The 25,348-nt window shown below is 53.2% G+C and overlaps 2 protein-coding genes and 1 long non-coding RNA gene across 3 annotated transcripts in view; 1 reads left to right on the forward strand and 2 right to left on the reverse strand.

The window, feature by feature from the left end:
• Positions 1 to 12,833, forward strand: part of ACTN4 (actinin alpha 4) — an 82,847-nt gene extending 70,014 nt beyond the window's left edge. The window contains exons 12-21 of the mRNA XM_027855492.1: positions 4,045 to 4,195; positions 5,325 to 5,433; positions 6,229 to 6,369; positions 6,640 to 6,822; positions 6,920 to 7,054; positions 7,702 to 7,881; positions 7,973 to 8,119; positions 9,014 to 9,094; positions 10,313 to 10,471; positions 11,126 to 12,833. Of these exons, the coding sequence (XP_027711293.1) occupies positions 4,045 to 4,195; positions 5,325 to 5,433; positions 6,229 to 6,369; positions 6,640 to 6,822; positions 6,920 to 7,054; positions 7,702 to 7,881; positions 7,973 to 8,119; positions 9,014 to 9,094; positions 10,313 to 10,471; positions 11,126 to 11,284 (1,445 nt within the window). The 3' untranslated portion in view covers positions 11,285 to 12,833. The remainder of the gene's footprint in view (positions 1 to 4,044; positions 4,196 to 5,324; positions 5,434 to 6,228; positions 6,370 to 6,639; positions 6,823 to 6,919; positions 7,055 to 7,701; positions 7,882 to 7,972; positions 8,120 to 9,013; positions 9,095 to 10,312; positions 10,472 to 11,125) is intronic.
• Positions 39 to 4,040, reverse strand: LOC114038257. Its single transcript, XR_003568554.1, has 3 exons — positions 3,962 to 4,040; positions 3,231 to 3,404; positions 39 to 2,506 (listed from the first exon to the last, which is right to left on the reverse strand). It is a non-coding gene; the product is annotated as an uncharacterized LOC114038257 (long non-coding RNA).
• Positions 12,834 to 13,056: 223 nt separating the features above from the next.
• CAPN12 (calpain 12) lies at positions 13,057 to 23,831 on the reverse strand. The gene is given in 22 exon segments (XM_027855547.1): positions 13,057 to 13,203; positions 13,280 to 13,338; positions 13,457 to 13,573; positions 14,851 to 14,929; positions 15,088 to 15,153; positions 15,279 to 15,349; positions 17,770 to 17,836; positions 18,113 to 18,172; positions 18,255 to 18,297; positions 18,878 to 19,086; positions 19,236 to 19,247; positions 19,497 to 19,748; positions 19,750 to 19,814; positions 19,817 to 19,995; positions 20,513 to 20,587; positions 20,692 to 20,777; positions 20,861 to 20,935; positions 21,603 to 21,801; positions 22,274 to 22,407; positions 22,681 to 22,799; positions 23,064 to 23,133; positions 23,604 to 23,831. Coding segments are annotated over 22 exon segments (2,292 nt in total). The 3' UTR covers positions 13,057 to 13,176.
• Between the last annotated feature and the right edge of the window lie 1,517 nt (positions 23,832 to 25,348).

Genomic DNA, 25,348 nt, shown 5'->3' on the forward strand with positions numbered 1-25,348 from the left:
TGTGTGTGTGTGTGTGTGTGTGTGTGTGGTATCAGCTTCAGTTTTTGAACTCAGGTCCTCTGCCTTCAAATCTAGAGATTTTCCTACTGACATGCACGTGAATCCCAACAACCTAATTTCAAACCCGAGTTCTGCTCCTTGCTTGACTCTGTGTGTGACCTTGGCCACAAAGTTGTGCCCTCCAGTGGTTTGGCAGAAGGACATGCCAGCCAAGCACAGGCTCTGGCAGGTCTTCCTGGATGGCCTTGCTTTCAGGCTTTGGAGCGTGGACGGGCTCTGTCACAGGACTCTGGCCATGGGTTTGTCGCAAGCCATAAACTAAGAAGAATTGCTGAACGGACTTCATTCTCGGGAAGTGAGCTTCATCCTCTTGTTTTTGCAGTGACACTGGTAGAGAAGGGGACAGAGCCTGGTAGGAATCACACAGTTTTTAGACTGTCTTCCTCACGTGGGAGAGCCTGGTCTGGTGGCCAGCACGTGTGTTGACCGCTGAAGTGCCAGCATCGTACAAACCTGCATATTCTTACTAGAAATGAAACTCCCAAAGGAGGTGGAAAAGTGCAGTTAACTGTTCTCAGCTGAGAGTTCTCAGCTGCTGGGGTTTACCGAGCATGGTTATTTTACAGGACAGCTGCTCATTTTGTATTTCAGCACTCATAAGAAATATATGCAGAAAAGACCACTTGAAAATAATTGCAATTTATACAGAGGTTAGAGAGGCAGAGAAATTTTATGAAGCTCTCTGGTGACCACCTGTTAGCTTTGGGAATGAATACAAATGCATGCTTGTCATTTGAAGCCTTCTCACGGCCTGGCTCCCACCTACCTTTGCAGGCTTGTGGTCCAGCCAAACTAACCTTGTTATTCAGGACACATGATGGCCCAGCTGCTTTTTCTATCCCTTTACACAAGCTATCCAGGTTCCTGTGTGAGGAACTTTTCTTCCCTCCTTTGTACCCCCCACCCACCCACCTGTGTGTGTGTGAGTGTGAGAGAATCAGTGCAATTGGCAGTGCAACAATGCGATAGGCCCAGCTAAAGAAAGTCTGGCTGATGGCACCCGAGGATGAGATCAAAAGGGAGGGAGAACCACAAGGAAATGCTGGGCTGGAACCTCTACAGAATCTTATCCTGAGGGGCAGTCAGCGAAGGTACAGGTGGATGGAGAGGGAGGGAAGAAGCCGGGCTACACACCATGCCGGCTCAGAGCAAGCCGGCTTTCACAAGTGATGGGCTATCCACAGCAGACACATCTTTACCATTAGACATGTGACGAAAAGATTTCGAGAATCCAAGAAACTCCTGTGCTTTATTTTTTCGTTCGCTTTAAAAAAAAAAAAAAAAGCTTTTGATTGAGTTGAACAGAGCACTAGCTTCTCTCCCCATGTGGTATCTCCCCCACACATATCAAAGTTACATAAAATTCCTCAGAAGGTAAACAGCAGAGGTCTTGTTCAACCCTCTCATAATTATCAAGAAAGCATAAAGTAGGTTGAAATTCATTTGTCAAACTAGATTGTCATTGCGGGTGGGGTGGGGGGTGTCATGGGAGGCCGGGTCACAGAGGAAGTTCCTATAGTTGGTGAGGCATAGATGGGCTGTGATCACAGGAGGGAATCAACAAGGCATAGATCCATTTGAGAATTGAGTGACTTTTGGCAAATCACTCCTTTGCCAAAGACCTCGGTTTCGTTTTTTTTAGGCAGTTGGGGTTAAGTGACTTGCCCAGGGTCTGAGGCCGGATTTGAACTCAGGTCCTCCTGACTTCAGGTCCTTTCTCGGGTTCTAAATGACTGTGTTGACCTAGATCCCTTCCTCTGACCCATTGGGGTCTCTTGCCTGTTCTTTACCAGAGTTTTCTCAGCAACAGGGTCTGGCACAGCTACCCTCCTGAGACAATTCTAGGGAAGACTTGAGCAGCCCTGGGGTCTTTGAGTTCCCTCCATAGTTAATGCTGTTTTTTCTCTGGTGTCTCTCCAGATCCCCATGCTGGCCATTGTACTTTCATTCCGCACAGCTGAAGCCCTTGTGCTCCCAGCTGTGGGGTCATGTGAAACTGGTGCCTGTTCCCTCCTTCTGACGTGAGACAAAAAGGCTGTCTGGATTTGTGCTACTGCCTCCCAGCCCGTAGTTCTGTCAGTCTTGCCACTGAATTCTGGCAAAGCTTTAGCCAGGGTGGGTTAGTGTGGGCATCTGTCAGGCAGCTTGTCTGTGACTAAATTATTTCTGGTACTGACTTGGTTCTCTGGCTTCCCCTGAGGGATGAGGTGTCCCAGTGGCTAATGTCCCTTATAGTTCTATGTTCACAGACACAGGGAGGAAATGCGTCTTCCTCACCATTCTGGTGGCACCGGCTAAGGCAGTCTCTTCTGCCATTCCCCTTGGCCTAGCAGGCACCGAAATGGGCTTGGAGTCCGAAGTCCCAAGTTGGAATCTTGCCTCAACGTTTACTTGATGCATGACTTCAGGCAAGCTGCTGAGTCTCTGTCAGCCTCAGTTACTTGGTCTGTGAAATGGAGATAATAATAGCATCTGCCTGACAAGGTTGTGAGGATTGGTTGAGGTGACACATAAAACACTTGGCAGATCTCACAGTGCTGTATGAGTGCTAGATATTATTATCCTCACTCCCTGCCTGAGGGGCTGTGGGCTATAGCCTCTCCCTTCCAAGTCCAAACTCCTTACCATCTTTTTATTTGTCTGTTAGCGTAAGGAAGGCAGTCCACTGGTTATGGTTTCTGCCCTTGGTAGAAGGCAGGAAAGGAGGGTGAATGGCTTGCCTTTTATGCCTTTATCACTTTATTGCCGCCTTCCGCCCCTGCCTGTGGGTTTGGGTAGGAGGCTCCCGGGACTCTGGCCCTGTCTCTGAGTGGGCGCCTGGAGCCTGAGCACCCTAAAAGACTGCAGCCTATCTGACCTAATAATCAATCTAAGCACCAGTTTCCCAGTCATCCTAGGGACCTGCAGGAGATGCTTGTCATGAGCATAGACCTCTTGGGAGCCTAGAAGTGATCTCTGAGCCTCCTTTCCTTCTCTAAAGTTCCCCTAAGTGGCGTGAGCTTTCTCTGGTGTTCTCCCTTGGCTTTTGTTCTCCGGTGTATAATTACTCAGACCCCAAGTCTAATAGCAGCATTTCTTTCCTTCTTCAAAAGGCCTAACAGACGAACCCTTCACACTTCCAGCTGCCCCATTGTCCCAGAGCCTGGGAAAGATGGGCTGGTGTAACTTACCTTAGGGAAGCTCTGTGTAGAGATAAGGGCCCGCCCCTCCGGTTCTGTGCTGGGCCTCAGTCCAACCTTCTTCCCTCCTTTCTGCCTCCGGCCGTTTCCAGCCCTGCCTTCATTCACATAATCATGGCGTGAAAGTGAGAAGGTACTTCATAAACCAGCTCATCTTGTTCATACCTGAATAGTAATAATACTCCCTTGTACTGGGACCCTAGCAAGCCACCCCTCCCAGAGCAGTTGGGTTTTTTAAACTTTTGTTGGGTTTTTTTTTCCTGGCTTCAGTCTGCCCTTTTTAACTTGCCTTCATTTCTTCTAGTTCTGCTCTTTACTACCAAACAGGACACAATCCCTTTTCCCCTGACAGTTCTTCAGATATCCGGGGAGAGCTATCATTTTTCTCTTCCCATCCCTTCCCCCATTATCCCCAATCTTATCTTCTCTAGGTTAGGCATCCCTGATCCTTCAGTCAATCTTCTTATGGATTGGTCATTGAAAAAACCTAAAACGTGGGTGCTTGAAACCCCCACGAATATGTGGCTTCCCTGGGCCTAAGATGCCTGCCTTCCAGTTTCCAAACCAAGACCCTGAGCCAATGCTACTTTGTGGTCAGGGATATGGATCGGCCACACTCAAGCGTTCTCTCCTTTCCCACCCAAGCCTGAGGCTGGGCATGGACAGGAACCTGCTGGGCCCCTGGCTATCGCCAGGCTAACCCAGCTCTGGCCTTAGCTTACCTAGTGGTGAAGAGCGCCCTTCTGCCTTGATGGGGTCTCTGTTACCCAGCTCTGACCATTCCTCCGTGATCCTTATCCCACAGGTAAGGAAGCCATGCTGAAACAGAAGGACTATGAGACAGCTACCCTGTCTGACATCAAAGCCCTCATCAGAAAACATGAGGCCTTTGAGAGTGACCTGGCAGCCCATCAGGACCGCGTGGAACAAATTGCTGCCATTGCCCAGGAGCTGAAGTATGCTGGCTTCTCTCCCACATGGGGCCCAGGGTGGGGAAATGTCCTCAAAGAAAGCCAAACGCTGCCACTTCATGATCTGACCTTTGGGGAAGAACTAGCAACCTTCTGTAGCCCTGGGTTTTTGTCTCCTTCCACACCAATCCTTTATCTCCAGAGGCCTTCCTGAGCCGCCCCTCCACGGTCTCTGAGTCATATAAATAGGCCTTAGGCTGCTTTAGTGGGATGGTTTTGGTAGGAGGGCCTCTTGGCCTCCCTCTGCCTCCCTTCATGTGGGTCCTGCTGGCCCATATGCTCACTGCATGGCTGTGTTTGAGCAAGGCTGCCCCAGGCCCCCAGCCCTGCATCCAAAGGGGGAAGTGGAAAGTACAGTGGCACCATTGTTCCTGGCCCTCCCAACCCCCTTCCCTTTTTCTCCCGATTAGAATACACTTATTGTAAGAGCTTCCAGGCAGCCCAGGATTTTTTTCCTCACTTCCCCACCCTAGTCAGATAAACTCATGCACACAATTAGTACACTCAGCACTGGGCCTGTAGGGAGCCAATGAATGTGTGCCTTATTCCCCTACATTGGGTGTCTACCACCTAGAAGTGGGAGGCCCAGGGCATGACTTAATGGAAAATCCTTCAGTCCCAGCGGGGAGCTCCCAAAATAACTGTCTGTTCCTTGTCTGGAGCTGCCCTTTGCACAGCTCTCCGCTCCCCTGCCTGCCTGTGCCATCTCCAAAGTCATGCTTGTTCTGTGAGGTTGACTCTCCAGTGTTAATGCTTGGAGAAGCCAGGCCCTGGGTGGGACACATTTCCTCTCACTCAGTCCCTTCTTCCTGCCGTTGGGGACCCTCTCCCCATCCTCCCCTTGGCAAATCTGATGTACGATGATCCTTCTGGATACTTGGTGGCTTTTGGTGCCGCCTGCCCCGTGTGTGTGAGATAAGTTGTCTGCCCCCAGTGGACAGCCTTTAATGAACGTGAGACCCCAAGAGATCATCTCATCTACTTCCCTGCCCATAAGTAGTGATGGACCAACCTACGCTAATTAGCATTCCTACTAGATTGAAAGACCACTGCTTATGCCCAGGAAAATGGGCCTCGGCGGGCCTCCACAGTCTTTCTCTCCCTGTCTTCACAGTGAACTGGATTATTATGATTCCCCAAGTGTCAATGCTCGATGCCAGAAGATCTGTGACCAGTGGGATGCCCTTGGCTCGCTGACACACAGTCGAAGAGAAGCTCTTGAGGTGAAGTCTTTGGTCTGGGCACAGGGACAAAATAATGCAGCCTCTTCACACCCTGGCCAGATGAAGTGCAGATGGGCAGGGAGGGTGTTGCTTTTAAGTGACAAGACACCTGTAAGCCTTCAGAATTCAAAATATCCAGTACACAGTACATCTAATGGGCTGGGGGAGGTGTGGGTAGATAGCATTTTGTTTGAAAAAGATCTGTGGGGCTTAATGGACTTGAGGCTAGTTCAGTGCAAGTCAGTAATGTAATGTGGCAGCCGGAGAAACTCATGCATTGGACCGCATTGGTCCCTAGCTTGGGTATTGTTCCTGCCTTATTTTATGAAACACACTGACAAGCTTGAGTGCCCAGGGAAGGCCAACCCAACTAGTAGAGGGGCCTTGAGGCCCTGCTGGGAAAGAATCTGTTGAAGATCCTGTTGGGGTGTGTAGCCTGGAGAAGAGAGAGAGTGATCCTGTAGTGAAGCTTTTAAAGAGCTGTCACCTGGCCGGGGTGGGGGGGAAAGGGGGGTGGCCCACAAAGCAACAAATTCAGGGGAAACTCCATAGCAGTGAGAACTGGCTCAAGGGCGAGGGCTGCCCAGCCCCTGGTAGGCATCTTTTCCCCAGAGACCTTACCCCAAAGCCTGTTGAGCTCTTGGGTTCTAGAGAGCACGCCTGTGTGAGTGCAGCCAGAGCCAGCTAGCTGCTGAACTCTGTCCTGGCAGGGAAGCCTGCCCACCCTGACCACGAGTGCTCCCTAGTCTTTGGACTTCTCTTTAATGACCCTCCCCGCCATTCTCCCCACTTCAGAAAACAGAGAAACAGCTGGAAACAATTGACCAGCTGCACCTGGAATACGCCAAGCGCGCGGCACCATTCAACAACTGGATGGAGAGTGCGATGGAAGACCTACAAGACATGTTCATTGTCCACACCATCGAGGAGATTGAGGTAGATAGATAGGAAGCATCGATGCCCACCTCTGGAGAAATGCAACAGGCCTGGCATTCTGCTGTCTGAGTAGGCACCTCAAAGTCAGCAGAACCTGCCATTCTCCCCCTTTCTGGCCCCTAGAGACGGTCCAGATTTTCTCGACAGACCCTCTGGGAGCCCCCCTGCTTTGACCACCCTAGATCTGATGGAAAACCTGAGCTGCCTTTTCCATTAGGGCTGTTGACAGTTTTGCTTGCCATCTAATCCCTGACTGGTCCTACCCTCCAGGGCCTAATTGCAGCCCATGACCAGTTCAAGTCCACCCTGCCGGATGCCGACAAGGAGCGGGAGGCTATCCTCGCCATCCACGGGGAAGCACAGAGGATTGCTGAATGTAACCATATCAAGCTGCTGGGGAGCAACCCCTACACCACTGTTACCCCCCAGATCATCAACTCCAAGTGGGAGAAGGTGAGACCAAAAGGCAGGCTGGGAACAGAGCTTTGTGAGCCTAAGGCTGGCCTGCTGACCTAGAGCGTAACCTTTTTACCGACTTTCTCCTGGGTAGGTCCAGCAGCTCGTGCCAAAGCGGGACGATGCCCTGCTGGAGGAGCAGAGCAAGCAGCAGTCCAATGAGCGTCTCCGCCGGCAGTTTGCCAGCCAGGCCAACATCGTGGGGCCGTGGATCCAGACCAAGATGGAGGTGAGGGAGGAGCCGTTCACCAAGGGCTGGCCATAGGCTTGGAGCGCCACCTGGTGTCAGATGCAGTGCACAATGGTCTATGCATGAGCGCAGCAGGAGGGTTCACATTCGAGTCTTTTAGACCTGAAACCAAGAATAATGCTGGATATTTATAGAATCTTCTACAAAGTCATTGGGATTGGGCTGTCATTTCTTTTTAAGCTCAGGAGGAGAGATTTGGGGTTAGAGTGACCAGGGGATGCCTCACTGGGGCCTGAGCCAAAGCAGAAAAGTGGCATGTCATTGATACTGGTGCAGGGTGTGGTGGGCGTGATGATAAAAAGAGACCCTAGGAGCTGGAAGGCCTGGTTCCTGTTGAGATGCCGTGGGACATAAGAATGAAGCCTTTAGAAAGGGGCTATCTGGGGGCAGCTAGGTGGCACAGTAGATAGAGCATCGGCCCTGAAATCAGGAGGCCCCGAGTTCAAATCCCACCTCAGCCCAAACACTTGACACTTACTAGCTGTGTGACCCTGGGCAAGTCACTTAACCCCAGTTGCCTAAAAATTTAAAAAAAGGGGCAGGGGCTGTCTGTCCTAAGCAGGAGCATCATTGGGGGAGGAAGGAGCTCACTCGATCTGGGGTTCTCCATCCTTTCCTTGACCCAGGAAATTGGGCGTATTTCCATTGAAATGAACGGTACCCTGGAGGACCAGCTGAACCACCTGAAGCAGTATGAACTGAGCATCGTGGACTATAAGCCCAACCTGGACCTCCTGGAACAGCAGCACCAGCTCATCCAGGAGGCCCTCATCTTTGACAACAAACACACCAACTACACCATGGAGGTAGGGATGCTGCTGCAGAGGTCTGTGGGACTGGCACGCCTACCCCATGCAGGGGAATAGCTTGTCCTCATTTTTGCCCTCTCCTTTGTAGCATATCCGTGTGGGCTGGGAACAGCTCCTCACCACCATTGCCAGAACCATCAACGAGGTAGAGAACCAGATCCTGACCCGGGATGCCAAAGGCATCAGTCAGGAGCAGATGCAGGAGTTCCGGGCATCATTCAACCACTTTGACAAAGTGAGTGAACTCAGACCTGCTCTCCTCCGTGCCAATTCCCACCTATATCCTTCCCAAACCAGGTTGTTTGCCATTGCCCACATCATCCAGAACACTTCCTGGTGTCGTCTTCCCCTCCTTCCCTGACCCCCACCTTCATTCATTCATTCATTCATTGATTTAGCACTTACTGGCCAAACCTCTGCAGCATTTTTGGGTGGGGAGAGGCAGGGTAGGAGACTAGAGAGATGTACAGCCATGGTGCCTACCTTCAGTGAGCTTATAGTCTGAGAGTGTTGCGGGTCAGAGAAGAGAATTACACAGACACAACAGTAATACTCATACAAGGTATTACGAGAAAGGTCATGAGCAGTAACAGTTCCCAAGCCTGTCTCCAAGGCCAGAAGATCAGTTCTGCCTAGATGGCTATGGCAAAACCATTCCATGGACTGGTCAAGAGGAGAGCATACCCTGAGTAGGAAAGCTTGCCCCCACCGAGACCTCCTCTGTTCCTCACCTCTCTTACTGCCCGTTACCTAACGCAGCAGGGAAGTCTGCCTTCCACTGTCATCGAGGTCACCCAAGTAAGAGGAAGAGAAGATGGGGCCGAGCCAGAAAATTATGTCAGAGGAGCTGGCTGCAAGCTTCTCTTCTCTGAGGAGTCTGGCTGGACGAGCTCATGCCTCCTCTACTCCGACACCCCTTCCCTTTTCCCTAGGTCACTGTGTCTGTGTTACCCTCTAATGATGTATTTCCCTCCTGTCTGCTTTCCCATGTGTTCCTCTTCCCCTTCCCCAACCCTGCATGTGGCCTCGTGGCTCCTTCTCCCTGTCTCCGGCCTCGGTTTCCATACCCATCCCTCTTCCCCTCCTGCTCGGTGGGGTCTGGACTGTGCCCCCCTGGATGGTTCGGCAGGATCACGGCGGGGCGCTGGGGCCTGAGGAGTTCAAAGCATGCCTCATCAGCCTGGGCTACGATGTGGAAAATGACCGACAGGTATGAATGCCCTGCTGGGACTGCCCACCCAACAGTTTAATTAACTGCCTCTCTCTCTCTCCCCCTTTCTCCTACTCCACTGCCTTCCTTTCCCATTCACCATTTAAATCATCCTCACTGGCCTTTGCTCTCCCCATACTTTTCTCTTACCTTGAGTTTTCTTGGCCTTCTCTGTCTGTTCATCCATCCCCTGCGCCTCTCTTTCCTTCTTTTCATCCTCCACCTCTTGCATGTACCGTCTCCTTCCCTTCATCCCCCGTTCTGGGGCCTCTCCTTCCGCTGTCCTTCCCTTGGAGCAGAAGCAAACCGGCAGCATGGACGCTGATGACTTCCGAGCTCTGCTTATCTCCACAGGATACAGCCTGGTACGCTATGCGCTCTTTTCACCCTCTCCTTCTCCTCCAAACTTGCCAGCTCCCTTGGAAAGGAACAGAATGTTCCTATCTTCTCTCAGCCTTTGACACAGGCAGGTGGGAGGGCCGCACTGCCTTCGGCTGCCAGGGTTGTGTCCTCTGTTCCCACCACCCCTGCTGCCCCTTGCTGACATGCTCAAAAGCTCTTCTACTTTCACTCCCAGCATCCCTGCGCTCTTGGCTTTGCCAGACCCAAGACAGAGGGGGAATCTTTTTCTCCCTCTGCTTTTCTTCACTGTACCCCCTTCCCATTTTGTCCTTTTCCCTTTACCCTCTTTGATACCTATGGGCAGGGTTGTCTGGTGGCCTAGGTTTGAGTGATTAGTCATTTTGAGGTTTGGGGGGGCAGATCTAGCAAACAGAGTATAGAGGGGGAAGAGTTGACTTTCTCCCTTCTTCCCTGGATTGGGGGTGACACATACTTGTCAGAAGACTGACATCCAGTAGCTCCTCCTGACCTAGCCTGAAAATGGGTAGCCAGTTCCTCAGTAGATGCTGAACATGCCTAACCCAGTGCTAAGTACCGTCGAAGAGACCAGGAGAACCTTAGGGAGCTCTTTGAGTTTAAGCAAGGGTTCTAGGCTCCTGAAAAAAAGAGGATGATACCAAACTGTCAGCAGAGAACCAAGGTCTTTGATCCTTGAGCTCACTTGAGCATGGGAGCTAGCTGCCTGGTGGGGTCCTGCGATAGGAGACGGAGGGTGCATTGGGCCCACCAAGGGATTGCTCCTCCCCTCAGTCAGGGAGGAAAGACCCCTGAACACCGCAGTAACACCACCTCCCTTCTCTTCCCACTCCCCTACAGGGTGACGCCGAATTCAACCGCATCATGAGTGTTGTGGACCCCAACAATAGCGGCATTGTGACATTCCAGGCCTTTATTGACTTCATGTCCCGAGAGACCACCGATACAGACACAGCTGACCAAGTCATTGCTTCCTTCAAGGTCCTCGCTGGAGATAAGGTGAGCTGGTTGGTGCTCAGGAGCACCAGGGCTTCAAAGAGGCCTAACAATTAGGGAGGGCTGATTCAGAAAGCCTCAGTCATACAGTCATAGAGCAGAAGATCATGCAGAGGTGGGAGCATAGGGATCAGAGCTCAAAGGGGTCTCAGAGAAATCATTTACTCTGCCCGAAGTCATGCACCAAGTAATGGGTGGACTTAGGTCTCCTGGTTCCCTGTCCCTTAGAGGTCAAGGAAAAAGATGGAAGCCATCTGAAAGCAGATGGAAAAGACAGCTTCTTTAGTCAGAAGCTTGCAGAAGGACACAGGATGTAAAGTCATGAAAGGTATGGAAAGCAGGAACACAGACTTGATCTCCACGTTTGTGAGAGAGTTGAATTAAGCATCTCACCTGGTATGTAGAAGAGAAAGTGCTTTCAGCTGAATCTTAGGCCACCTGGACACAGTCAGTGGAAATTAACGTGAGAAACAAGTAGGCTCACTGTGAAATACAAGCAAGGTCCAGAAGGGTCTGATGGGCATCCTTAAGGGTGGATCGACAGCTTCCAACAGGCTCGTCTGTTCCTTTTTGTGGAAGTTAACTCTGCCAGAGTCAGGGTGGAGGGACTGGAGAGCTGTCCAGGGCACCCCACTCAGGTTTTCCTGTTCCTGCCAGAACTTCATCACAGCTGAGGAGCTTCGGCGGGAGCTGCCCCCAGACCAGGCGGAGTACTGCATTGCCCGCATGGCTCCATACCAGGGCCCAGATGCTGCTCCTGGAGCCTTGGACTACAAATCCTTCTCCACAGCCCTGTATGGCGAGAGTGACCTGTGAGCCACCTGCTCCCCCTCACCCCTGCCGCCCCTCACTGAGGAGACACAGCAACCCAACCTCCATCTCTGGGGAGGGTGGGGTAGCCCCCCAAGTCCCCTTCTCCCTCCAAGGGGGCGGCTTGCTATAGTCCAGTTTTCTCTGACCTGACCAGGTATCTATGCAAAGTGCACTCTCTCTCTTTCTCTCTCTTTCCTTCCTTTTTGTGGGAGAGGGGGAAGGGGCAGGATCTCTCTTCTCTCTTAGTTGATTGGCCAGGAGTTCCCCAGCCTGGGGCAGGGGTAATGGTGAAGGGGGAGTTTAGAGTAAATCATTCTGGTCTGTTATAAATATATATATAATATATATATTTTTTAAACTAAGCTGAGGTGATAACCCTCATGAAATGAAGACTGGCCTCCCTCTCCAAGCTGCACAGCATCAGGATAACATGTCTCCTCAGCCTCACAGTCACCCCTGGCACACGTCTCACCCCCCCCTACACACACACACAAATTCCCCTTGTCATCCCAGCAGATAAACTCTTTCCCTCCTCCACAAAGTCCTATTACAGCTTGTTCCCTTCAGGGCCAAAGACCATGTGCCTTGTCTAGGAACCCTTTTGGGTCCAGTTCTTGGATGGGACAAAGGGATGGGGAGGCAACCCAGAATCCTCAGGATATGGGTTCACTGGTGACGGCCCCGCAGGTTGGGCACCTCCAGAAAAGGGCTCGCCCGTAGCCTCCTCTTCCTCTAAGCTCTTTTGTTTCTTTCCGTCTTCTTCTCTCTCTTCCCCCTACTTCTTTTCCCCATAAAGATGCGTAAAGAGGGATAGATGGCAAGCCAACCAGGGCAGCTTAGATCATGGTCATTTATTGGTGTTTGGGAGTTAGGGAGCAGCAGCCGGAGAGGGCTGAACTTGAGAGGATCTGGGGGTGGTGGAGGAAGAGTCGCAGAGGATGGGGCATCTACCGTGGGTCATGAAAATGGGCGTAAGTATCGAGGCAGCCCTCATGCTCAGACCCAGCTTCACGGACTATCCCTCACTAGGCATCCCACTCTCACTTTGACTGGACTCTCCCTCAGCAAGTTTTCTAAGGACCAAAAAATTAAAAAATTTTTAAAAAAAAATTAAAAAAAATTTAAATCCCCACAAAAAAAAACTTTTAAAATAATTAAAAACTTTCAGAGAGTTACTATTTACTTTATTAACTTACGGATTTATTATATAAATATATATTCACCTAGCAACATATATTTGCCGTCTTTCTTGGTCTTGTAATTACGCTATCAGCTGATTATCCTAACTCCCCTCTGCCCTTCTCCCCTCCCCTTCCCTCACCCCTTCATTGTTTTCCCTCTTTGTTGTCTTTTGTCAGGGACTAGTCTTTGGGAATTCCCCCGATGGGAGGGTCTGGGGGCCTGGCTTAGGGGAGAAGAAGGCTGGGCTGGCTGCTTCTGTTTGTGGTTTTGTTCTTTCTTTTTTGGGCGTTCATTCTCATTAATTTTTTTCTGGAAAAACCAACAGGACAATAAAATGTGTAATATTTTTAAGAACGATTTCCCAAATGTACTCCACTTCTGTCTGTCTTTTCTGTTTATTTAGTGTTTTAGACTCCAGGTCAGAGGCCTAAAGGTTTTCAAGGAAAGGAAAATTAATTAGAGCCAGCTCACCGAGAGCTCTGCGTCTTTGCCATGTAGAACTTGGAGCATTTCAGAAAGTCCCCAAGGCTGGACGCTTGTCCTGGGTAACACCATTGGCTACAGCCTGCCCTCCCACTCCCTCCCTGCTCGGTTGTCTTTTTAACAAGGGAGAGGAAGTCCGGATCTGGGGCCTTCCTTTTGGGTTCCCACTCTTGAAGTAGGCCGTGGCCCCTCTCTCGCTGTGTCTTGTCCCCTTCCAAGAAGAAAAGGTTCTAGGAAAAAGTGGCCAGCTCCGTCCACTGTAAGAGAAAATGGGTAGGAGTGAGGCCCAGTGCCTGGTGACCTTTCAGGGTCACCCACCCCAGGCCCTCTCACCTGTCTCTTAGTCATGTAAAGGAGCTCTTCCCCCTCACTGAGATGCTGGCTGCAGTGACCTGTCACGGGAGAGGTGAGGGTGAGACAGAGAGTTGTGTGTGTGCATGCGTGCTGCCCCCCCCCCCCCCAAGTCCAGTCCACCCACTCTCTACTGTGGGTTGTCCCAGATTCACTTACGGAAGAGGCAGGTGAGCTGGGCCACGCAGGACACGAAGCGGTCCAAGTCAACCCGAAGGCGACTGTCACGGTATCGGCTGGTGAGCAGCTGGGTCAGCTGGTTGTTAAGCTGGAAGCCTGTGGGGTCAGGAGGACAGAACCTTCTTACCAATTAGCCAGTTTCCTGTTTGTTCCTTCTAGCCAATGACCTGAAGAAACTGAGGCCCCAGGAGTGGTTTAAGGAGCCTGGGGGGTGCCTGCAACTGAAGTGATAGCTTTGTCCAGCTTGCCCTCGTGGCCTGTAGAAGTCCCTGACCCAGGTTCTGTTATTACACACGGGAGGGTGGGGATGACTGATTAGAGCCTGCTCAGTCTAGACATTAGGGTTCTGCCCTGGCTCCACTTGGGGCTCCTCTGGTCTCCAGACAGGACAGTCCCAGCAGCCCCCAGGCTGGTACACAGCTGAGATACACTGGGCATACACAGCAGAGGAGGGTTAGCGCCCTTAAGCCCCAGCCTTCTTCCCCAGGGAGGGGGCTAGATCCCAGGCCTCTCAGGAACCCCTAGGCAGCAAAATCCCATCTTTTCAGTGTGGTTTAGAGCCAACTTTGTTAGCAGCACTAGCCTGTCTGCCCGGCTGGCTGTCCTGTCTGATGCTCTGCTGGTCTTAAAATGAGCATGGATGGAAACCAGAAAAGGAGGTTTGAAGGTCTAAATGTTAGATTCTCAGCTGGGTGTGATGGAAAAAGAAACAGCTGTGAAATCAGGAGCCCTGGGTGTGAATCTTGTCTTGGCCACTGAGCCCCTATGTGACTGAGCCTTGTGAGAGGCTCTTCGTGACCCTGGAACACTATACAGACTTTTAATCTTCTCAGTATTAAATCCAAAGAGAACTAACAGTGGGTCTGTGGTCCCCTGGTCTAGTCCCAGCTGTGAGAGCTGAATGGTCACAACTTGGTTAGGCCTTGTTTTCTTCATCTAAAGGCATTGCTGGTAGTACAGGTGTTGGGTGGTAGTTGTGATATTTCTGACAATGGTGAATCGCTCGGGCCTGTCTAGAGTTCCCCATGTAAGGTGTGATGCCCTTTACCCTACCCCAGTCAGGATCGATCAGGTTTTCTGTATCCCCCCTTCACCTTGTCCTGGATACCACAAGCTTGCCAGATAAGCAAAGGAAGCTCACTTCTCCAGGGTGTCCTTGGGAATCCTTGTGGACTAAGTCAAGTTAGGTGTTTGGGATTAACACTTGTGGTGTCACCCATGCCAGGGGGGCAGGAGGAGGGGAGGCATCGATTCCATCGGGATTCTTGCAGTCATCCTGGGCTTCACCCAGTGGTTCGTTGGGTTCTCTGCCCAGGATATCTCCAGCAAGGATAGGGGGTGCCATCTGCCTCCCAGAATTAGCCCGTGTGTACCTGCTGAGTTGAGCGCCAGCCTCAGCTCATGAGAATTCATGGTCCCAGATTTGTCAGCATCAAACCTGTTGAATGTGGCCTTGGTGGGAGAAGAGGTTATCCATCAGACCTCGCAGCCATTCTGCCCCGGGGTGCAGAGCACCCTCTCCCCTCCTGCCAGGGGTGGAGATGGCCCATCTCTTTCCTCAGTGCCATTCCAGAAAGACTGGCACCCTTTTCCCTCAGTACTGGTCTTACCTGCCACCCTTGGAATCGATACCACAGCTGCTGAAACTCCGACAGTGTCAAACAGTGCCCTCCTTGCTGCAGGACGGTTCAGGGAATTGTGGAGAGAGGGAACCGGTTATCCTTCCCCCATCCCCAGAAAGCCCTCTGCTGCTTGGCAGCGCCCCCTCCCTCCCCAGTAACAAGAAGTTTCATAAGGATACTCCAAAACAGCGTATCAGATGTTCGCAGGTCCGGAGCCCGATCTCTCCAGGGGGGTGAGTCCAGGGGCTGGCTGAAAGAGGACCCACTAAACCTTAGTCTTCAGGTCTTGTTCTGTGGTTTGAAGGAAGTCTTACGGGGACAAGGGGCCCATTGGTGGAACCCCAGGAAACTGCAATACCATTTGAGCCTTGTGAATGACGCTGAGCTGAAGACAGGGCTCTGAATGGTCTAGGGCCTAACTCAAGCCAGGGGAGTCCGCCGCTTGCCCCAAGGCCGACGTTCTATCTCTGGTACCCCGCCAAAGTTGGTTTGGGGGACTCAGGGTTTAGAACTGGATGGAACTTTGGAGATCATCTGATCCAGTCCCTTGGGGCCTGGGAAAGGGGGATGACTTCACTGGATCTGAGCTGGGAGGATCCGTAGGTTTCATCTGGCAGAATTCCCCCTGCAGTGTCCCTATCTTTGTGTCCACATGCATTCTCCCAGTAAGGAAGATGCCACCCCCTCCCTAGGCAGTGCCCTGCACTTTGGGGCCGTCTAGAAGTTGTCCCTCACGGCCGGCTTGGCCTTGCCTCTCGACACCCTCCACCTGTTGTCGAGCAGAACGATCGGAGTCCCTTTCCCCGTGGCATTGCTCTCATGGCCTCCTTGAGGCTCATCTCTGGACAAGAATCCCCAGTTGTCTCCACAGTGCTCTAGCAGTGTTGGGTCTGTGCGTTCACGATCGTGGCTGCCCTTCCTAAAATATTGAGCTCACAACTGAACATAATAGGGGAAGGGAAGGAAGCAGGCATTTATGTAGTGCCTACTGTGTGCCAGGCATCGTGCTAAGCACTTTACAAATATCTCATTTGGTAGAAGATGCTGTTATCCCCATTTTACAGATGAAACATGCAGACAAGTTAAGTGACTTGCCCAAGGTCATGCAGCTAGACCGAGTCTAAGGCAGGATTTGAACTCAAGTCCTCTTGATTCCAGGCCTGTCATTGTAAACTGTGCCACCTAGCTGAATGGTCTTGTAACAGCCCAGTAGATAGTGGTGGCTATCACCTCCCTGTTGTAAACACTAGGCTTGTACTAGCAGACTGATGACCATATTCACCAGTAGGATCCCCATGCCTCACTTCACAACTGGGTTTTCGGTCCAGTAAAACCACATCTTCTGCGTAGACATTGTCAAGTCAGGCCTCCCCGATCCGATACTTTCACACGTGATGACAGATTCCTAAGTTTCATCTTGTTGAAGGCAACCCACCATTCTTGCCCACCAAGATGTCTTCTGGCATGCAGCATGCTGCATCTCTTCCAGATTTGTGTCGGAGGGGACCAGAGCAAAGAACAGCCCAAGGCCAAGGGTAGTTTAGTGGAACACACCACCAGGGCCTCCCAAGTTGGCATCAACCTAATTGGCATGTAGCCTACGTCTCTACACCCTGGCTATCACCCATATTTTTCTGTGTGTATGTATGTAGAACCGAAACAGTTTTAATTAGACTGGGCATGACCCTTGTGAATTATGGGGCACCTAGGTGGCCCTGTGGGTAGAACAGAGCCGTTGTGATCATCAGAGATGATATTGGCAGAAAAGTGCTTAGCACAGTGCCTGGCATGTGGTGGGTGCTCTATTCGTATCCCCTTTCCCCACCCAGTCTTTGTTAATCCTGTGATATCTGACTTGTCAGCTACAGCTAGGCAGTTGTTTTCCTCTCCCACCGTTTTCAACTTGAGGGCCTCCTGCTCCAGGCAAATCTAGTTTATCATTGGGTGCACTTCACCCCTGGTCAAGTAGCCATCATCTTTGTATTTTAAGCCATGGTCCAGAAATCCAAATCCATTCATTCTCAAGGGGATTCCTGTGCCTGATCAGACTTTTCTGAAACATTCTCACCTTCAGTCAGTCAACAGTGACTTAAGCAGAATTGTGTTTCCGAGGGCTTCAGTTTCTTGGCCAGGACATTGTAATCCCCGCTGGGATTTCTGAGCTCCTTTGTCCTTGGGACCCCCCCCCCAGAATCGCCAAGAGGGGACGGTGCTCCTCAGGTTTGGCATAGCCAAGCTCCTCCGAGCAGCAGGCCCTTCTACTGCCTGCCTCAGTTTCCTTAGCAAGACGTCACCAATGGCCACAGCTTGTCTCCTTCCTCTCCTTTGCTGTTTGACCTTGCTCATGGGAAGGCAAGTAGCCTCTTCCTGACTTCTGCTGCCCCATCTTCCTTCCCTTCTAGGTCAGTCTTCTCCCCTCCGACCTCCTGAGTCAGGGTAGGGGGTCACCCCTGCATCCTTCTTCGTATCCTCTTTGTATCACTTGTACCCCATTCTTTCCAAAAGTCCTTGCTAGCAGGGTAGCCAACTTGTACTTTGCGTCTCTACAGCTATGACTTGCCCAAGGTCATTCAGGCTGGATTTGCACCCAGGTCTTCTGACCCCAATCCAGTGCTTTTTCTGGGTCACCACCCACCCCTGACTCTTCTGTTTCCTTAGCCCAGGACTCACCCCAATCTCCAGGCTCTAGAGCTATGCTGAGTAAGGTCTGCAGCTGGTCAGCACTGATCTCGTCTTCCTGGGCAAAGAAGGCAAGGAAAATGAGAGGGCTCAGGAGGGAACCTCGAGGCCAAACTTTGTTTGGATTCAGCCAAAGGGCCCCACTTGAGGACTTAGAGGGCCACACGTGGCCCTGCCTCCTCCAGCCGTTTGTCCCATGACATCCTGAGCCCTTCCTGTCCTATCTTCCTCCCCGACTCCGTCAAAAGTTACCTGCATTTCCTCGCCCCTCCGTCTCTCCCTTGACTCTATTTCAAATCAGAAATGCTTTCCCTTCTTCCTTCGGCCCCCTCACCTCTCCAGCCAGTTCTTGAAACAGCTGTTCCATTTCAAACTCCAGCGGTGCAGAGGGAGTCTGAAGGAGAGAAGGCTCCGTCACTAACCAAAGCCGTCCCCACACCATCCTGACCATTCCTCCTCCCTGGACCTTGTCTCACCGTGAGCACCTGCAGGTCAGCACTGACGGCGTTGTCTATTTCTCTGGGAGAGAAAGAAGGAGAGAGGACGTGGCAAACCTTCCCAAGGAACCCCAACTTCCCCAAGCTGGGAGAGGGGGACACCCAGTTTGGGAAGGGGTCATGGCTGGGACCTCTGATCTGGGTCGGCTTGGCTTCCGCCTAGTTCTGTGATATCTGTGATGGTAGAGACCGTGCCTGGGGAAGAGTGCTGGATAGCTTGCTCTGCGGGTGGGGAGCAAGTCGTTATTCTTACCTATCAAATGGGGGCGGGGGGGGGGGTTAGGGCCAGACGGGCTTTGAGGCCCTCCAGCTCCAGGCCTGGGGTCCAGTGATACTGATGTTTACCATCATGCCGGCCCATGGGGGGGCCTGACTATTTGAACTGAAATGAGATTGTTATATGGGACCTTAGAGAGCTCCTGGCCAATCCCCGCTCATTTTGCAGATGAGGAAATAGAGGCTCAGAGAAGTCATGACACTTGTCCAAGGTCACCCAGAAACTGAACTCGGGGCTGTGCACCGCCTGCAGCCCCCGGGGGTGTCTGGACGTGGGTGTCAGCGCAGGACTTCTGACCAGGGCTGGGGATGACAGGGAGGCTCACGTGGCGGCGTGCTGATGCTCTGTGAAGATGCGGAGCGTGAAGTCAGACTCCTCTCCGGCATGGGCAGTGCTCGGTACGACCAAGTAATGTCCTGGTGCCAGGTGGCAGCGGCGGCTAACGTCTCGGCGGATGCAGAATGGGGACCGGTCAGCCCGAAGAAGGCCAGCCAGGAGCTCCCGGCGCCGGGGGGAGTCCTGCAGGCCTAAGAGCTGGGGGAGGTGGAGGTGAGGGGGCATGAGGCTTCCCCAAAGCCACCCCTAGACCACCCCACCCTAAAAGTCCTGCCCCAAATGCCTGCAGAGAGGGTCTGGGGGGTGAGGGGCATGCTGACAGGAGGCTTATTTTCAGTATCCGTTACCTCTTCAGGAATCTGTAGGATAGAAAACAGATATGCAGTCAGGGCTGACCTCAGGCCCTGACCTTTCCCTCTTCCCTCTCCCCCCAGAGTCCATAGTGTCTCCCACTATGTGCCTGCCTCCCCTTGTCTCTTCTTTCTTCTCTGTCCTCCCAGTTCTTTCTGCACGTCTCCCCAATTCTCCCTCTGCTTGCTTCGGTCCTCCCGAGCCCCTATGACTCCTCCCCACTCTCCTCTGTCCTCCCCCAACCTCTTTGCCCGCACCCTGAAAACGTGAAAGCCCACAGTGAGGTAGGTGACACCCCGGGCTCGAAGCTGCCTCCGATTTCTCTGGATCAGGGAGAGGAGCACAGTGCACTTCGGATGCTTGCCACCCCTTCCAGGCCAGGCCCCTCTAGCCCCGCAGCCACCACCCAGCCCCCTCTCGTCGTCCTCTGCTTCTTCCTCATCCGGGTCCTGAAGCGTCAGCTGGAACTGGGGGTTTGTCCAAAAGGTCTCTGTTTGGGGGGTGAAAGGGAGAGGTCGCGCTCTTGGTCTCTCCCAGCCCAGACTTCCCTCCCCTGTCCCATGGGCTATCCTCCCTATACTCGGGGCCTCACCGCTGCCTGGCTGGCCGCCACCAGCATTGAAGCCTCGCACCCAACGGCCCTGGAAGGTGTGGACGTGCCAGCCGCCCCCCTTGGGCTGAGGACCCAGCACCTCGGGGCTCAGTGAACAGATCTGGACTGTGTCAAAGTACTTCAGGAAGTCATCCAGCTCCATCCTGGGAGGGAGAGACCCCACGACCTTTTAGCCCCTGGTCTTCCAAGATGGTCCCCTGGGCCACCCTGACTTCCCCGTGTCTAGTGTGTCTTATATCCCCACTAGGCTCTCTGCCCCCCACCCCGTTTGTCCTCTGATCCCCCTACTCTTCCTTCTCCCAGTGTCTCCTCCTCCCACTGCCCCCACCATCCCTTCTCTGCTTCTCCTCCCTCCCAGGCTGTACTGTCTATCCCCTATTCCCTCTCTGTCCTTTTCCATCCTCACTATCTCCACTCCTTCCCCGTCATTGTCTCCCTGTGGTCCGGTCTTCTGTCCTATACGGCTCCATCACTAGCTTCCTAATCCGTTCTCTGACCCCTCAGCCCCAACGTAGCCATTGCTGCCAAGAACGCCTTATCAGGTCCTTCTCCATCACCCCCTGGGGCAGGAGTCCCCCCGGCCAGGAGTTGGCATCGGGGAGCCTCGGCATGGGTATGGGGGTCCCTGGGGTGGGGTTGGGGGATGATCTCGTCTCTCACCAGAATTCTCCATCCTCCTTCTTCACCAGCAGAGCATCACGCCATTCTTCAGGGAGAGCAGCCCATCGGGGGCAGCTGTGTGGGAGGCAGGCAGAAGAGTGGGGGCGGGATAGCTTCCCAGCCCCAGGTCTAGCTGTCAGTTTCATGGGCTTGTGGGGTCTCTCTCCCATGTCCCTCACCTGTCACTCCACGCCCCACTCCATTCCACGCGGCCCCAAGGGTTGCGAAGTCGTAAGAGCTTGACTTTGATGAATCCCAGGGACATCTGAGGAAACAGGAAAGGTCCCCTTGGGGTGAGGGCCAGGCCAAAGTGGCCTCGTCCCAGACCCTCAGTGCCAGTACACTCACCTTGTGGGTCCCTGTGACGGAGTATGCATGACCTCTCACCAGCCCCTCCTCCGTCGTGTACTCACCCCGGTCACTCTGGCCATATGGGGACATGGGAGAACACGCAGGAGCATAGGTTTAGCACAGGAAACGTGAATGCATCCAAGTCGTGTCCAGGGAAGGAGGTGGAGAAGGGGGACACATACATGGGAGGAGAAGGGGACGGATCCCTTGTATCCATGGGCCACACAAGCAGTGCCACCCATGGTGGGGAGACGTGCATATGTGGACACAGACATGGCAACACAAATAAGGGTGTGGGACTGTAAACAGAGACAGTGTGGCCCAGTGGTCCAGGGCCCTAAACAAGGGAAAAGGAGATATTTGGGGAGACACATGGGCCACCGATTGGGATCGACCACGGGAATAATCCGCAGGGGACATGTGTGGGCTGCTCAAATGGCAAGGAGATGCTCAGGGGTATGAATGGGAAAGATGTTTGGCATATGCTCGCGCGCACGCACACACACACATGAGGGAGACCCACAAGAAATGCAGCCAAGTAGACACATGGGAACATGAAACATGAGAATAAGCGGATAGAGAAAGGATGTCAGATTTGGGGGACAGACATGGGAGAGAGGAGAGCACATGCAGGGGATGCCATAGCAGAGACGCATAAGACCGAGAGGAGGTGTGTGTGTGCGTGTGTGCGCGTGTGCGCAGACTCAGATCTGCCTTTTCCAGGGCCTGGGAGGCTCACCAGGGCAGTGGCCCCCACGAGGGATTCCTTGGTCAGGGCATGCCGGATAGCAGAGAAGAAAACAGGAGTGTCTGGCTGTAGGTACAGGACCTCCCCCACACCGCCTGTGAAGTCCACAAAGGCCTCATTCATGTGACCACCTCGCATCACCTCATAGGAGCCATGGAGCCTGTGGGAAAACCAAGGCAGCCCCCCTCCCCTCCCCTAGAGGGGGGTGGAGAAGGACAAACAGAGAGAGGATTTTAGAGAGAGGATGAGTTAGGTGAATCTGGGGCTGGGGTGGGAGTGGGGAACTTTGATACTTAGGGATGGATCCCCCATAGTCCCAGGAGTCCTGTGGTGCGTGGGGGTGTCTGAGGCCTCCAAGGGTCAGAGATTGTACCCAGGTGTGTCTCAGGAAGAGGCTCTGGGCTCTCAAAGCCTAGGGGATAGATCCTGAAGGTTCCTTGAGATTTCTGAGGTTCAACAAGGGTCACCAGAAGGCCTCTTGGGGTCTCTGAGAATCAGAGATAGTCAGGCTTGGGCCACTGGGGTTTTTGAAGTCTCTGAGACTTTTACAGAGCAGATTTACGAAGCTCTGTCCATATATTATCCCTGGGAGCTTCTGAGGCTCAGGTCAAGTCCCTGATGGTCAGCAAGGCACTTCAGGGTGGTGGGGAGACATTCCTTACTTGGCATAGGCCTTCTCGAGCAGCGGGGCCCAGAACTCGGCTCTCTGGGCTGACCGGACGAAAAGCAGCTTCCCATCTCGCACAGGCAGCCTGTCGTCCACCACCACATCTACCCAGCGACCGAACTGCCATAGCTATGGAGGAGAGAGGGCCGGGGAGGGGGTGGCCAACGACTGCCCCCCAGCCCCTTCCCTGGCCCACCCAAGCCTCTTATCCTGCCCTGCCCCAGCCCCAGACACTGGGGCCTAAACTAGGGGAATTGTTACAACCTCCTCATAGAGAAGCTAGTAAGTCTGTTTTACATATATTTACCTATACCTACATTTTACATAGTTAAATACTAGGTAAATCATTTCCTTGTGGATCGGCTGATGCTGTTTCTGCCCCTTGCCCCCCTCTCTCCTTACCTGGAAGTGGAAGATTCCTGCATAGCCCCACTGGAAGCTCTGGCTGGGGGGCACCACCCGATAGAGGAGGCGGGGGTACAGGGTGAGGGAGGCCGCTGCAGCCAGGAACCAGCAGTTACCTGGGAGGGGGCAGGAGGAGTCTGGGGATGGGGGTACAGGGTGAGAGAGGCCGCCGCAGCCAGGAACCAGCAGTTACCTGGGGGGGTGCAGGAGGAGTCGGGGGATGGGGGTACAGGGTGAGGGACGCCGCCGCAGCCAGGGTGGGCAGGAATGAGGTAGACAGGAGAGGGTCATGACGACAGTGAGCCCTGGGAGAGACTTGCAGGCAGGCGGAATTTGGGGGGGTGAGGAGGGGTCTGGGGGGCAAGGGTGGAAAGGCTCACCCAGGCTGCCCTGACACACATCCGTCCGATCCATGTCTTCACAGATGAACTGGGGATTCTGACAAAACTCCTGAGGGGCAGAGGGGGACCGTCAGCCCAGAGCGAGGCCTGGAGGTCCCACTCCACAGATGCTTCCCCTCTGCAGCCAGATGCTGAGGTCTCCTTAGCCAGGAGCCTGAGGCCTGAAGCCTTCTCTTGGGACTAATGACAGATGCTGCCACCCTCCCCAGGATGAAAGGGCTTCCTGATGCTGCCTTCAGGAAATGTGGGGCCCCCAGGAAACCTGAGGGGGCAGGGATGGGGAGAAGAGTCCCTGGGCTGGCCAGGACCCAGCCCCCCGAAGGCCTAGGCCTGTTGACCCCACATTCTGCCCCCATCAGGAACCCGGCTCAGGGGCCAGGGCGTCTAGTCCTCCAGACCCCCAGGGCCTCATCCAGGCCCCCAGCCCCCAATCAGCTCTGGGATCCAGCCTTCCAGTGCACACCCCTCACCCTTAGGGCCCAAGCTCCCCCTTTCACCCTTCAGGGCTCCCTGACTCACATGAGGTCTCAGCCACTCCACGCCCTTGGCCTTCTCTGAGTTGGGCCCCAACTGGTCATAACCCAGGGTGGCAGGCCCAGCAGGGAAGCAGGGGTCCAGGAAAAGGGCCCCTGCCTGCAGGCAGCTTTCCTGGAGGGACCGGTAACACTGACCCCTGAAGCACACAGGACCGCAGGAATCTCCATCGTCTTCCTCCACCAGCTGGATGGTCACCCTCTGAACGGCCATTGGGGCTGCTCTGGGGCCTGGGGGGGGGGAGGCCCTTTAAAGCGTGAGGTTGAGAAGAGGGCGGGGCCTACCTCCCAGGGATCTCCAAGCAAGTCTTGGGACCTGGGGAGGGGCTTGGGAAGATCACTAAGGAATGGTGGCTGCTCATGGACCTGTGGTTAGTTGCCCTACTTCTGGACATGCTCCAGTTGGGGTTCCACCCCTCGTTAATATTAATTGATGGTTGGTGGGGGGCAGTAGGATACACCCTGTGGGTTTCCGGGCCCTCAGTTGTGGCCTGCCAGTGGGACTTAATGGGCTTGGATTTTGGCGGATGGGAAGATGGCAGGAGACCAGGCGAAACCATAGAGCTCTGGTAGGAGCCTAGGTGGCCCCATAGGGCATAGAGTACAGGGCCTGGAGTCAGGAAGACTCATCTTCCTGAGTTCAAATCCGGCCTCAGACACTTCCTAGCTGTGTGACCCTGGGCAAGTCACTTCACCCTGTTTGCCTCAGTTTCCTCGTCTGTAAAATGAGCTGGAGAAGGAAATGGCAAACCGCTCTAGTATCCTAGCCAAGAAAAACAAGAATCAGACACAACTGAAATGACCAAACAACAAAGGGTGGAAGGGTTCTAGATCCCAAGAGCAGACACATCCTGCCATTCTGGCCCAGGTTGCTCTTGTGCTTTGCCTATCTCCCATGTCCAAACCTTTGTGCTGGCTGTGCCCCCTGCCTGGACTCCTCGCCCTCCTGATCTCCACCCCCGAGACTGTCTGGCTTCCTTTGTGACCCTTGCACAAGCCATTAGTGCCAGCCCCGCTACCACTACCTCCTCTCTGCCCCCTATATGTCTTGTGTTGTCTCCCCATTAGAATGGAGGCTCCGTGAGGGCGGGAGTGTCGTGGGTTGTTTGCTCTTTGAACCCTCATACCTGGCTCATCATAAACCCTTAAAAAATGTTTCTTGATGGGTTAGAAGAGACCTCAAGCGCTACCTTATCTGACGTCCTTGTTTTAGGGACAAGGCTCCTGCCCTTTGCCCCCGGGCTCCCTTCTCCACCCTCTTTCTTGGCCTCCCCAGCCTCTTCCCTCTCTGAAGGCTGGAGGAGCCCTGGAAATGCTTCACGGTATAGGAAGTCCACCATCCCCCCACATCCTCACTCCAAGAATCCCAGACCCAAGAGACTAGAATTCAGATCCCTCCCAGTGCAGCCAAACCTCTCTAAGACCTCCCTAAAGAGAAGGTCATCCAGCCTTTGCTTGGCTGTGTCCCATGATGGGGAGCTCACTACCTGGTTTTTTCAACTTTACAAATTTTAAAAAATATTTTCTTGATATTTTTTTAAAAATTCTGAGTTCGAAATTCTCTCCCTCCCTCCAGCCCTGCACTGCCTCTTGAAGGAAGCTCACTTTAAGACCCCAAAATTCTGCTAGTTCCTTACACTGAGCTGAACTTGAACTCTGTCCTCCCCAGGCCAGCCCTTTAGATGTTCAGAATGGTGATTAGGCCAATCAGCCGCCAGGAGACAGATGGTC

The sequence above is a fragment of the Vombatus ursinus genome, unplaced genomic scaffold (genome assembly GCF_900497805.2).
Source record: "Vombatus ursinus unplaced genomic scaffold, bare-nosed wombat genome assembly UNPS02010822.1, whole genome shotgun sequence".
NCBI classification, from domain to species: domain Eukaryota; kingdom Metazoa; phylum Chordata; class Mammalia; order Diprotodontia; family Vombatidae; genus Vombatus; species Vombatus ursinus.